Source organism: Ictalurus punctatus, chromosome 2, assembly GCF_001660625.3.
Source record: "Ictalurus punctatus breed USDA103 chromosome 2, Coco_2.0, whole genome shotgun sequence".
Classification (NCBI taxonomy): Eukaryota; Metazoa; Chordata; class Actinopteri; order Siluriformes; family Ictaluridae; genus Ictalurus; species Ictalurus punctatus.
This window is the reverse complement of record NC_030417.2, coordinates 32,501-45,457: the sequence shown is the minus strand read 5'-3', so window position 1 is coordinate 45,457 and position 12,957 is coordinate 32,501. Positions and strand designations below refer to the sequence as shown.

Genomic DNA, 12,957 nt, shown 5'->3' with positions numbered 1-12,957 from the left:
TTTTTATTTAGTGTAATGTGTTCATTATAAAATATAAGATTTCAGTCTTAATGAAATTTTAATTACATCAGTAATGTGTGTGTGTGTGTGTGTACCATTTCTTACCAGACATTTCAGGGATTGAATATATTAATGATTCACTCATTTCAGCTTCAGCTTTTAACAAGGGATTATAAATGTTACAGGAAACAAACAAATTGCTAATTTAAAAAAAACACAAAATCACTAAATTGTTCTAGAATGAAAAGCGTTATTTTAAAAAAAGTACTTAACTGGTTAATAACATTATTTGTCTGTTCTATAGAGCGTCTCTGTACGCTGTAGCATTACAATTTCCCTAAGAACTAAGAGGAACCCAAACCTGTTCCAGTATGACGACGCCCCTGTGCACAAAGCGATCTCCATGAAGACATGGTGTGAAGCTTGGAAGAAGGTAGAAGATCTCGAGTGTTCTGCACAGAGCCCTGACCTCAACCCCACTGAACACTCTTGAAGCTGAATGAACACTAATAACCACAGCCACACCCCAAAATCCCCCAAATCACACTCACTAATCCCCACAGCCACGCCCCAAAATCACACTCACTAATCCCCACAGCCACGCCCCAAAATCTAGTGGAAACCCTTCCAGAAGAATGGAGGAGACCGACTCCATATTAATGCTCATGGTGTTGGAATGAGATGTTTAACCGGCACATACGGTGGGCTGTGTGTGATGTTCAGGTGTCCACATACTTCTGGAATCACAGTGTCTTACTGTAAGCATTTATAAAATCTCACAGCAGACATTTTTTAATGCAACAAATAAAAAAAATTAAATAAACAAAGATAATTAACGATCATTTCTGATACACAACCAAGAGTGAGTTAGTTAATCAGAATAATAAACTTGTCCTGGATGAAAGATGTTATGGATGTAAACACTGATGTGGTAAAATGTGGTGGTGTCAGTGAGGAAAGTTTTATTCTCTTCAGGTAACTCCTGCACCTCCACCTGTACAACAGCGACAAAAACACCAACTCCGTCAAAAAGATAACAGCCATTTATAAGAGAATGAGAGCTGATGTGCTTGAAGAGGTGCAGTGTGATCGTCTGTGATCATTACACAGGACACATTCAGTATAATAAAACATCTCACTCCAACAACCTCACTGGAAGTTAATGCTATCCTGAACAACGGCTGCGTAGCGAGCGACTCAACCGTCGCGCTTTTATGACGTCATTTTCACAGCGCCGAGTGCGGTGAAGCCAGCAGCAGTAAACCGCCTTAAAACAGTGCACACCGTGTTATTAACATGATAGCGGTGTTTAAAGGACACCTGAAGAGTGTGTGAGCTGAATGACAGTCTTTTACTTAACATGACACCGAGGATAGTGTGTTAGCGGTTAGCTTCACAGCGCTGTGTGTGTGTGTGTGTGTGTATACATGGCGAGCTTTTTCAGGAGATGTGTCTCCTCACAGGTAAAGTGCAGAAATAACATCTGTAGTGTGTTAGTTTCGGACCGTGTGTGTGTGTGTGTAACAGGTCGTGTGTTGTTTCCCGTACAGTTAGTGAGGATCTGTGGCGGAAGTGAGGAGGTGTTCATTCCGCTGCTGTCCGCCGTCCCGGTGTCCAAGAGACAGTTAAGAACAAATACACACACACAGGTTCAGCAAACAAGTGTGCAAAAGTTTACACCCCCACATTAAACCAGGGCAGCGTTAGTTATTAACTCTCAGTAGTCGTGTCTCATTGGTGAGTTTGTGCCTGTGTGACCTTTGACCTTTCAGGTTGACCCCTGACTTCCGGTTGACTGTGAGCTCTCTGGTACAAAATGGAGTTCTCTCACCTGAGGAGGATCTGTTGAGTCACACCGAGCGCATCACCAAACAGGTAACACACTACTGCTACGATTACTACTGATGGTGATGATGATGATGATGAAGATGAAGAAGGCGGTGCTGATGTTCAGGGTGATGTGAGTGTGTTAAACACATGCTCAGTGTGAGGTGCTCTCTGATTGGTCGGTTTCTCTGTGGTAGCTGAAAGTGAACGGTGTGATTGAGGACGTGACCATGGGCCGAGGAGTCATCAGTTTCAGGATCAACAGACTGCTGCTGGCACAGGTTCTACTGTCTGTCTCTCTACCTGTCTGTCTTTCTAAATGCCTGTCTCTCTACCCATCTGTCTATCTACCCGTGTCTGTCTGTGCCTCCCCTTGTTTGTCTATCTACATGGAGACTCTGTGTTTCTGTGCCTCTCTACATGTCTGTCGCTCACACTTTGTCGTTCTACCTATCTGTCTTTCTGTCTCTCTTCCTGTCTTTCTCTTTCTATATGGTGATATTTAATTCTCTGAGTGTGTGTGTGTGTGCGTGTGCGCAGAAGGTTTTGTCGGAGCTGCGTGAGGATCCTCAGGCGTTCGGTGTGAAGAGTGAAATCCTCAGAACCCTGCCGAGGGGGAGAACACTGGTCGAATACAGGTAACAGCTAAAACACCTGTACAGGCTCCGCCCACCGAATGCCATGCTCCATCTGATCTGTAGTGTTTAATAATTTATCATCTTCACATCTTTCAGCTCACCAAACATCGCCAAGAAGTTCCACGCTGGACATCTGAGATCCACCATCATCGGTGAGAGAGTTAACAACGGATTCCCTCATTAATAATGTATAATATGCAAATGAGCCCTCTGAACAATCCCTAGATTTTTTTGCTGTTTATTCTTAACAATAAATGAATATGCAAATAAGTACAATGTGTACACATCAATAAATAAATAAATAAATATGCAGATGAGATGTTTAACAAATCCATAAAATATTTTTGATCCTGTGATGTCTAAACAATGTGCAAACGTTATATATGCGCATAAATCAGTGTTTACAGTAATTCTCCTGATTAATATGCAAATAAATATGTAAATGTGAGCGAGGACTACTCTTTAAACACTTTATATCGTAGCACTGTAATCTTTCTCCTGTTAGCACACTGTTATTACGTTATACTGAGACTGTGTGTGTGTGTGTGTGTGTGTGTGTGCGCGCTGTAGGTCACTTCATCGCCAATCTGAAGCAGGCTCTGGGAAACGATGTCATACGAGTTAATTATTTAGGAGACTGGGGCATGCAGTTCGGTGTGTGTGTGTGTATGTCACTATAAACAGAATATAACATTATTACACAGTTTAATGGAAACCTGATTCATCCTGTGTGTGTTTGTGTGTGTGTGTGTGTGTGTGTGTCAGGGTTGTTGGGGGCGGGATTTCAGCGTCTGGGCTCACAGGAGAAGCTGAAGGAGAACGCACTGCAGCACCTGTTTGAGGTTTGTGTGTTGTATGATGTGTGTATACTGTGTCTTTAGTAAATCACACTGGGTGTAAGGAATAGGAGTGTGTGTGTGTGTGTGTGTGTGTGTGTGTGTGTGTGTGAGAAACAGGTGTATGTCCAGGTGAACCGGGAAGCAGAGCATGATGAGAGCCTACGATCAGATGCTGCAGAGTTCTACAGATGCCTGGAGCAGCATGATGAGCAGGCGCTGTTGCTATGGAAACAGTTCCGAGAAATTACAGTGCAGGAGTACAGGAGGATCTATCAGGTAGCATACTGCTAACAAGCTAATTAACACTAATCACACTGATGACGCTGACCATTAACCAATTACCACCTGATTAACGTTAATGCAATTATTCATACTCCCTCTCTCTCTCTCGCTCTCTCTCTCTCTCTCTCTCTCTCTCTCTCTCTCTCTCTCCCCTGTCTCTCTCTCTCCTGTCTCACTGTCTCAGCGTTTAGGTGTGCACTTTGATCATTACTCAGGTGAATCTTTCCATCAGAGTAAAACTCAGGAGGTGTTGAACGATCTGCGGACACGCGGCCTGCTGAAGACCACAGAGTGAGACACACACACACACACACACACACACAAAATGAGTCTGTGATTAGTCACAGTGACTGATATAGCGCTGATTGTGATTGGCTGATTAACAGGAAGGGAACAGGAGTGGTGGATCTGAGTGAACAGGGAGACATGTCATCATATTCCACTGTAGTGCGCAGTGACGGAACCTCACTCTACATCACCAGGTCAGTCTCTCTCTCTCTCTCTCTCTCACACACACACACTCAGGTGTGGGCGGAGTTTAACAGGGTGGTGGTGGTGTGGGTGGAGTTTAGCAGGGTGGTGATGGTGGTGTGGGCGGAGTTTAACAGGGTGGTGATGGTGGTGTGGGCGGAGTTTAACAGGGTGGTGGTGTGGGCGGGGTTTAACAGGGTGGTGATGTGGTGTGGGCGGGGTTTAACAGGGTGGTGATGTGGTGTGGGCGGGGTTTAACAGGGTGGTGATGGTGGTGTGGGCGGGGTTTAACAGGGTGGTGATGATGGTGTGTTTTCAGGGACGTGGCTGCAGCTCTGGAGCGTAAACAGACATTCGGCTTTGATGAGATGATCTACGTGGTGAGATACAGAACACACACACATCCTTATCACATCATCCCTGTGAGTGTGTGAGAGAGAAAGAGGATAAGACGGGTTCCATGATTAAAACACACTGTTTCATCTCTTTAAGACAGATAAGAGTCAGTCGGTTCATTTCCAGCAGCTCTTCCAGATCCTCCGTGTGATGGGACACACCTGGGCTCACAGGTGACTGCACTAACAGCTATTTAAATCAAGAAATCAATTCATATAATTATAATAATAATAATAATAATATTAATAATAAAGATCCCGATGTTGCTGAGAGACAGGAGGACCCAGAGGGTCGGTGAGGGCGGAGCTTAAGTGAAATCTAATTGGTTGATCATGAACACAGTTATGTGACAACACCACTATAGATTAGCTCACTAGATACAATAATAGATAAGTGTTCGTTTATATATATATATATATATATATATAATATATATATATATGTATATGTATGTATATATGTATGTGTGTGTGTATGTGTAATTATACCAGTGTTTATGCTAAGCAGTGCCTTCAACTAAAGAAGTGTGTGTGTGTGCAGGTGTGTGCACGTGCCGTTCGGTTTGGTGAAGGGGATGAGTACACGGCGTGGAGACGTGGTGTTTCTGGAGGATGTGATCGATGAAGCACGAAACAGAATGATGCACAACATGAACCAGTCCAAGAGTAACACACACACACACACACACACACACACACACACACACACACACAGTAAACACACACAACTGGTGATGATGATGGTGATGATGATGATGAATATAATGGTGTGTGTTGCAGCATCTAAAGTTGTGTGTGATCCAGAGCTGACAGCAGATCAGATTGGAATCAGCGCTCTCATCATCCAGGTATCTCTCTCTCTCTCTCACACACACACACACACACACACACACACACACACACACACACACAATCAGCCTGTTCCCCGCTGTTTCTTATTAGTACTAGGAGGTAGTAATGATCAGGGGGCGGAGTCAGAGCAGGAATGAACCAATCATGAAGTGTCCTAGGCAGAGCCAGGGCTGGAACATCCGCTTCACACACTCATGTACCTGTGTGTGTGTGTGTGTGTGTGTGTGTGTGTGTGTGTGTGTGTGTGTGTGTGTTTTATTACTGTTCAGGTAAACCGAGCACATTCATAAACGAATACACTTCTACAGATGTTTATCATACTGCTGTAAATGTGTGTGTGTTTTTCAGGACTTTAAAGGTCCCCTGAAGGCAGATTATGCGTTTGATTGGGAGCGGGTGTTACAGGCTCAGGGCGACACTGGTGTCTTTCTGCAGTACACACACGCTCGCCTGCGCAGGTACACACACACTCACTGTCTATACTTACATGAGGACACACTTCATTGTGTCCTCTACTGTATAGCACACACTTGAACTCTGTGTGTGTGTGTGTGTGTGTGTGTGTGTGTGTGTGTAGTTTGTTGAGGACGCACGGAGACGAGACTCACACACACTTGGACGCGTCTCACCTTCAGGACCACAGGAGCATTTCCATCCTGCAGCACTTACTGAGGTAGGGTTCTAGCTCGGTTCTAAATGATCAGTGTAACAGTTCTCCACTGTAGAACCCTGTAGATGAAAGTGAGCGTGTGATCTAGTGTACTCTGTGGTAGTGCTCATGATGCTCCAGTGTAGGGAGCAGTGAGAGAGATTTGGGACACAGCCCAGAAGTGTGTAGTGGTGTTCTAACCCTCACCTGCTCCTCTGTTCTCAGGTACGATGAGGTTCTGCGTCAGTGTGTGCTCGAGCTGCAGCCGCGTTACCTCGTCAACTTCCTGCTCACGCTGTGGTACAACCCCAACACGCCTACACCGTCACACCACGTCACACCCCAACGCCACATCACCGAACAGACACATCACCGAACAGACACGTGTATACCACATCACACACTTACACCAGTTTAAAGCAGGTCATGATCTCTGTAACTCTGTGTGTGTGTGTGTGTGTGTGTGTGTGTGTGTGTGTGTGTGTGTGTGTGTTTTCAGTCATTTGGTGTCCTTGGCCCACAGAGATTTGCCGGTAAAAGGAAGCGCTACAGCTGTGGCTCAGGTAATTACAGCTAAAATCTCTCTTACACACACACACACACACACACACATTCTGACCTTCAGATTTGCTGGTAGATTGGACTTGGGCAGTAATTTGTCAAATAATTTCTCTGTCTCTCTCTCTCTCTGTGGCCCCTCCCATTTCTCTGATTGACAGGCCAGGCTCCACCTCTTCGCAGGCACATGCTCAGTCCTGGCCAATGGGATGAAGATTCTAGGTGTAACGCCGGTGGAGAAAATGTGAAACTGAATGTGTAGAAACATTTATCACACTGTGCAAATATAATAGAAATAAAAATGCTGATGGAGAAGTGCGAGTGATTTATTTCACACCTATCATTACTGAACTTACTGCCAGAATCCCAGGATAACCACACACATACAGTCATATACCACCTGATAAAACCTTAATCAACACTTCTGTGTGTGTGTGTAATAAGTAATAGAGGCGTGAATAGCATTCAAAACACTAAATATGTAAATGAGATAATCCTTATAAGGTAATATGTAAATTAGGTTCGCCTTATACGGCCGTGGCTGCTTCCTACATCAAACTTTCTTATAAAATCACATTTGAAAACAGAGTGCAGAAAATCCAGCCCATCTCTGATATCCCACAATGCACTGCAGGGTAGTGTCCAACACTAGTCTAGGGGATAGGGAACAGCCCTAGTGCACTTCCCAGCGTGTAGGGAACAGGGGCTGAAAGTAAAAAAAAGTGACAGGAAAGGAAAGGCAAGTTGATTGGCACATTGAATCCCATTAAAGAAATAATTAACACATTTTCAAAAGTTTCTGGATTCATCCAGTTTCCTGTTGGCCCCACCCCCTTTTTTCTGTCCAGGCTAGTCTCCGGCTCCACCATGAAATGGAGACATGACAGAATGAACTAGTGTTTTACAGACACAGACGTGTGGAGCGTCTCCTCGTCTCGGCTTCGTCCTCACACGGTGACTAGCTTCTCTCTGCTAGCCTTATCATCTTCGCTAGCTTTGGTTAGCGTGCTGGTGTCCTGTTTGGGTAAACCGTACATGTAAATGGAGACGCAGACGAGCAGCGCGCCGGTGGAGAACGTCACAGCTGGAGGAGGGGAAAACACACACACACACACATACACACACTTTATAAACACGTACTGTAACGTTTCATAACCTGCTAATAACTTTCATTCTGTTTCTCTCTCTGTACACCTCATACACCCTCTCAGCCAATCAGAGCGCGGGGGCGTGGACACTCACTGATCTGCAGGCCGAACAGCGTGACGGAGGCGATGGTGGAGAGGACGATGGCCGCCGCCGCAGAGAAGCCCTTCATAATGTTATCTGTGTATTTCACCACCACAGACGTGTAGAGACCACCGACACTGGCTAAAACTACACACACACACCATCAGCTCATACCACATGGACACACACCAGCACTTCACTCATCAACAGTTTTTTCAATTTTAAAACGTTTGAAATGTTTATTAAGGCGTTTTTTTACTGTTTACTGTTAATGCTTTATTTTCCAGAGAAAGGTACTAAACGGTACTTTTCCTTGCTGCAGGAGTGGAACCTTTTAGACACACGCATACAGCGACATATAAAATGATTAACAGCACATCAACGGACTGTACTGTGGATATAAAAAGTTTACACGCCCCTGTTCAAATGGCAGGTTTTTGTGATGTAACAAAATGAAACCAAGATAAATCACATCAGAACATTTTCTACTGTTATTGTGAAATTTAAACTGTTAATTAAAGTAAAAAACAATCACTTTAGGGGAAAAAAAAAGAACAATACCTTGGTTGCATAAGTTTGCACACCCCTAAACTAATAATTAGCCGGTAATAATCGGGTAATATTATACCATTCTTCTTTATTAAAGCGTTCTAACTCCGTCAGATGGTCTGGGCGTGTCCCGTACACTGCCCTCTTCAGGTCTCCACACAGATCTCTGATTGGATTTAGGGCTGGACCGTTCCACAACCTTGATCTCGATGAAGATTTGGTCATCTGGAGGTTTGAGGTTTGTTTCGGGTCGTTGTCGTGCTGAAAGGTGAAATTCCTCTTCATCCGTGTGTTTTAGCAGCTGAAGAAGAACAGACCCAGTGTGATGCTGCCACCACTGTGCTTCACCACCGTGCTTCACCACCGTGCTTCACCACCGTGCTTCACCACCGTGCTTCACCACCGTGCTTCACCACCGTGCTTCACCACCGTGCTTCACCGTGGGGATCGGGTTCTTCTGGAGATGTGCTGTGTTTTTTTTCTGCCACACATGTCTTTTAGTATTATGGCCAAAAAGCTCAACTTTGGTCTCATCAGACCAGAACACATTATTCCACATGGGTTTGGGAGATTGGATGTATGTATGTATGTATGTATGTATGTATGTATGTATTTATACCCCATAGCCCAGAGATATGAAGAATTCAGGAGATTATCACATGTAGGGAGATTACTGCAGTTCTTTTAATGTTGCTGTAGGCCTCTCAGCAGCTTCCCTGAGCAGTTTTCTCCTGATCTTCTCGTCAGGTTTAGAGGGGCGTCCTGATCTCAGTAGTGTCACTGCCGTGCCATATTCCAACCACGTGTTGATTATCTTTAGTGCTCCATTAATGTTTTTCAACAGTGAGATCCTGTACCTGCTCTGTAAGCTCTTTGTGGTCCAGGGCTTTTCCAGTTAGATGTTATCCAGAAGATGTCAGGACAATCCCATAGGAACATCTGGATTTTATTTGGAGTTAATCTGGAGTTAGGCTGGGCATTTGGGGAAGTTTTTTTTTCCTGAAAAACATTTCTGTGTGTTTGTCTGTTGATGTTTATATAATAATGATATATATTAATTATATAATAATAATAATAATAATAATAATAATAATATATGATAATGATATATAATAATAATAATATATAATAATGATATATGATAATAATAATGATATATGATAATAATATATAATGATATATGATCATGATAATAATAATAATAATAATAATATATGATAATGATATATAATAATGATATATGATGATATATAATAATAATATATGATGATATATAATAATATATAATAATGATATGATGATATATAATAATATATGATAATGATATATAATAATAATATATAATAATGATGATAATGATATGTAATAATAATAATAATATATAATAATGATATATGACGATATATAATAATAATAATAATGATATATAATAATAATAATAATAATGATATATGATGATATATAATAATAATAATGATATATAATAATGATATATAATAATAATGATAATGATATGTAATAATAATAATAATAATGATATATTAATGATATAAGGATATATAATAATGATATATGATGATATATAATAATGATATATAATAATAATAATAATGATATATGATGATATATTATAATAATAATAATAATAATAATAATAATAATGATATATATTAATGATATAAGGATATATAATAATAATAATGATAGAAAAAGTTCTGATATAATTTAACTTGGATTAATTTTTATATCACAAAATCCTGCCACTGTAACAGGGGTGTGTAAACTTTTTATATTCACTGTAATTAGTTTTCAGAGCAAAGCTTCAGTGGTTCACTACATAAACCTTTCCAGGTGTAGTAAAGGTACTAAAGGTACTAAAGCATTTGAGGGTGACACTGTGCTGACAAAAGTACTTTTTCTGAGAGTGTAATTAATAATACTCATTTATGTAAAAAACAAAAAACATGCTGTTCACAGGAAGTGAACTTAACATTGAAGTGTGTGTGTGTGTGTGTGTGTGTGTGTGCGTGTGTGTGTGTGTAAGACTCACAGACGACGAAGCAGACCCACGGTGTGTAGCCGAAGAAGAAGCCTTTCTCCATCACCTGCGCTCCGTTGTTCATGAACACACCCAGCAGCGTGATGCAGATCCCCGACAGGTACATCTGAATGTTCCTCACCCACAGAGACGTCTCCGAGCTCTTCAACACCTTCTCAAAGTACACGCCTGAAACACACACACACACACACACACACACACACACACACACACACACAGCAGGGGTGTCACACAACATGTGAAAGTCCAGGAGTGACAGGTGCACTATTACAGGCTGTGAGCTGTAATAAAGCCAGAATGAACTCAAACCTGCAAATCCAGAACAGAGGACCGCGATGGCGATGGCCCCAAAGCCCACAACAGGGTTCTGCTCCACCTGAGAACAGTGACATGACGGAGATGTTCACTTTGCTCTACAGGGTTCTGGAAGGAGTTTACAATTCAGAACTCTTGATCATAATGGTCTAAAGAGCAAGATGTTATCATCTGAATTCAAAACACAACCTGCTGAGTCCACAGCAGAATCTCTGGAGTGTGTGTGTGTGTGTGTGTGTGTGTGTGTGTTTGTGTTCTCACCTGGACCTTAGTGAGCTCAGCAGGTTTCCACTGGACCAGGATGACCCCCAGACACAGCATGAAGACGGAGAACCACTGAATGCGGCTGAGAGAACGGTTCAGCATCAGCACGGTGCACAGAGCCGTACACGGGATCTTCAGCTGATACGTTACCTACAGACGGTGACACGGGAGAGGAACCGGAGAGGAACCGGAGAGGAACCGGAGAGGAACCGGAAACAAATGTAAACAGTAAATGAACAGTTCAGACAGACAGACAGTTTGTGTACCTGACAGACAGACAGACAGTGTATGTACCTGACAGACAGACAGACAGACAGGGTGTGTACCTGATAGACAGACAGACAGACAGACAGGGTGTATACCTGATAGACAGACAGACAGACAGGGTGTGTACCTGATAGACAGCTGCATCCAGGTTACTGAGAGCGAGGAAGGCCATGTTGTTCTGTACGGCATAAACTACAGACGGCACGCTGAGCTTCAACAGATCTACAGGATTAAAGACCTGTTCTACAACCACACCCTTACACCTATTCAACCCACCTGTCTCACTGACACACACACACACACACACACACACACAATAATTTAATTCACTTAATCTAGTACATTATTAATATGAATAATAACATACAGTCACAGTGTGTAAGAGTGAGTGTGTGTGGGTGTGTGTATGCGAGTGTGTGTGAGTGAGTGTGTGAGAGTGTGTGAGTGAGTGTGAGTGAGTGTGTGAGAGTGAGTGTGAGAGAGTGTGTGAGAGTGTGTGAGTGTGTGAGAGTGAGTGTGAGTGAGTAAGTGTGTGAGAGTGAGTGTGAGAGTGTGTGAGAGTGTGTGAGAGTGAGTGTGTGTGAGTGTGTGAGTGTGTGTGAGCGTGTGAGAGTGTGTGAGTGAGTGAGAGTGAGTGTGTGAGAGTGAGTGTGTGAGAGTGTGTGAGAGTGAGTGTGTGAGTGAGTGTGAGTGTGTGAGAGTGTGTGAGTGAGAGTGAGTGTGAGTGAGTGAGAGTGAGTGTGTGAGAGTGTGTGAGTGAGTGAGAGTGAGTGTGTGAGAGTGTGTGAGAGTGAGTGTGTGAGTGAGTGTGAGTGTGTGAGAGTGTGTGCGTGAGTGAGAGTGAGTGTGTGAGAGTGTGTGAGAGTGAGTGTGTGAGTGAGTGTGAGTGTGTGAGAGTGTGTGCATGAGTGAGAGTGAGTGTGTGAGAGTGTGTGAGAGTGTGTGAGTGAGTGTGTGAGAGTGTGTGAGAGTGTGTGAGTGAGTGAGAGTGAGTGTGTGAGAGAGTGTGTGAGTGAGCGTGTGAGAGTGTGTGAGAGTGAGTGTGAGAGTGTGAGAGTGTGTGAGTGAGTGAGTGAGAGTGAGTGTGTGAGAGTGTGTGAGTGAGTGTGTGAGAGTGTGTGAGTGAGTGAGAGTGAGTCTGTGAGAGTGAGTGAGAGTGTGAGCGTGTGAGAGTGTGTGAGTGAGTGAGAGTGTGAGTGAGCGTGTGAGAGTGAGTGAGAGTGAGTGTGTGAGAGTGTGTGAGAGTGTGAGTGAGCGTGTGAGTGTGTGTGAGTGAGTGAGAGTGAGTGTGTGAGAGTGAGTGAGAGTGTGAGAGTGTGTGAGTGAGTGAGAGTGAGTGTGTGAGTGAGTGTGTGAGTGAGTGTGTGAGAGTGTGTGAGTGAGTGTGTGAGAGTGTGTGAGAGTGAGTGAGAGTGTGTGAGTGAGTGAGTGAGTGAGAGTGAGTGAGTGAGAGTGTGTGAGAGTGTGAGTGAGCGTGTGTGAGTGAGTGAGAGTGAGTGTGTGTGTGTGAGTGAGAGTGAGTGTGTGAGAGTGTGTGAGAGTGAGTGAGCGTGTGAGTGTGTGTGAGTGAGTGAGAGTGAGTGTGTGAGAGTGTGTGAGTGAGAGTGAGTGTGTGAGAGTGTGTGAGTGAGAGTGAGTGTGTGAGAGTGTGAGTGAGCGTGTGAGAGTGTGTGAGTGAGTGAGAGTGAGTGTGTGAGAGTGTGTGAGTGAGTGAGAGTGAGTGTGTGAGAGTGTGTGAGAGTGTGAGTGAGCGTGTGAGAGT

At 43.4% G+C, this 12,957-nt stretch overlaps 2 protein-coding genes across 2 annotated transcripts in view; one reads left to right on the top strand and one right to left on the bottom strand.

The window, feature by feature from the left end:
- Nucleotides 1-1,216: 1,216 nt before the first annotated feature.
- Nucleotides 1,217-6,826, top strand: rars2 (arginyl-tRNA synthetase 2, mitochondrial). The gene is made up of 20 exons (XM_017450790.2): nt 1,217-1,463; nt 1,551-1,624; nt 1,773-1,875; nt 2,025-2,108; nt 2,368-2,465; nt 2,562-2,617; nt 3,036-3,119; nt 3,231-3,307; nt 3,422-3,580; nt 3,771-3,877; nt 3,973-4,068; nt 4,377-4,437; nt 4,550-4,626; nt 4,994-5,118; nt 5,233-5,300; nt 5,653-5,762; nt 5,882-5,977; nt 6,179-6,253; nt 6,453-6,516; nt 6,673-6,826. The coding sequence occupies exons 1-20, from the start codon at nt 1,428-1,430 to the stop codon at nt 6,757-6,759; spliced, it is 1,737 nt and encodes a 578-aa protein (XP_017306279.1). The 5' UTR covers nt 1,217-1,427; the 3' UTR covers nt 6,760-6,826.
- The window catches only part of slc35a1 (solute carrier family 35 member A1), a 7,179-nt gene continuing 1,043 nt past the window's right edge, over nt 6,822-12,957 (bottom strand). The window contains exons 3-8 of the mRNA XM_017450853.3: nt 11,323-11,479; nt 10,926-11,078; nt 10,659-10,725; nt 10,341-10,517; nt 7,754-7,888; nt 6,822-7,595 (exon numbers count right to left, since the gene is read on the bottom strand). Coding sequence (XP_017306342.1) covers nt 7,459-7,595; nt 7,754-7,888; nt 10,341-10,517; nt 10,659-10,725; nt 10,926-11,078; nt 11,323-11,479 — 826 coding nt within the window. The 3' untranslated portion in view covers nt 6,822-7,458. The remainder of the gene's footprint in view (nt 7,596-7,753; nt 7,889-10,340; nt 10,518-10,658; nt 10,726-10,925; nt 11,079-11,322; nt 11,480-12,957) is intronic.

What these genes read in the sequence shown, in the direction of transcription:
- rars2 (XM_017450790.2), top strand. Translation starts at nt 1,428, where the DNA reads ATGGCGAGCTTTTTCAGGAGATGTGTCTCCTCACAG. An exon ending in AGTACAGGAGGATCTATCAG is followed by an intron (nt 3,581 to 3,770) that starts GTAGCATACTGC and finishes TCACTGTCTCAG; the next exon opens with CGTTTAGGTGTGCACTTTGA. An exon ending in ATCCTGCAGCACTTACTGAG is followed by an intron (nt 5,978 to 6,178) that starts GTAGGGTTCTAG and finishes CTCTGTTCTCAG; the next exon opens with GTACGATGAGGTTCTGCGTC.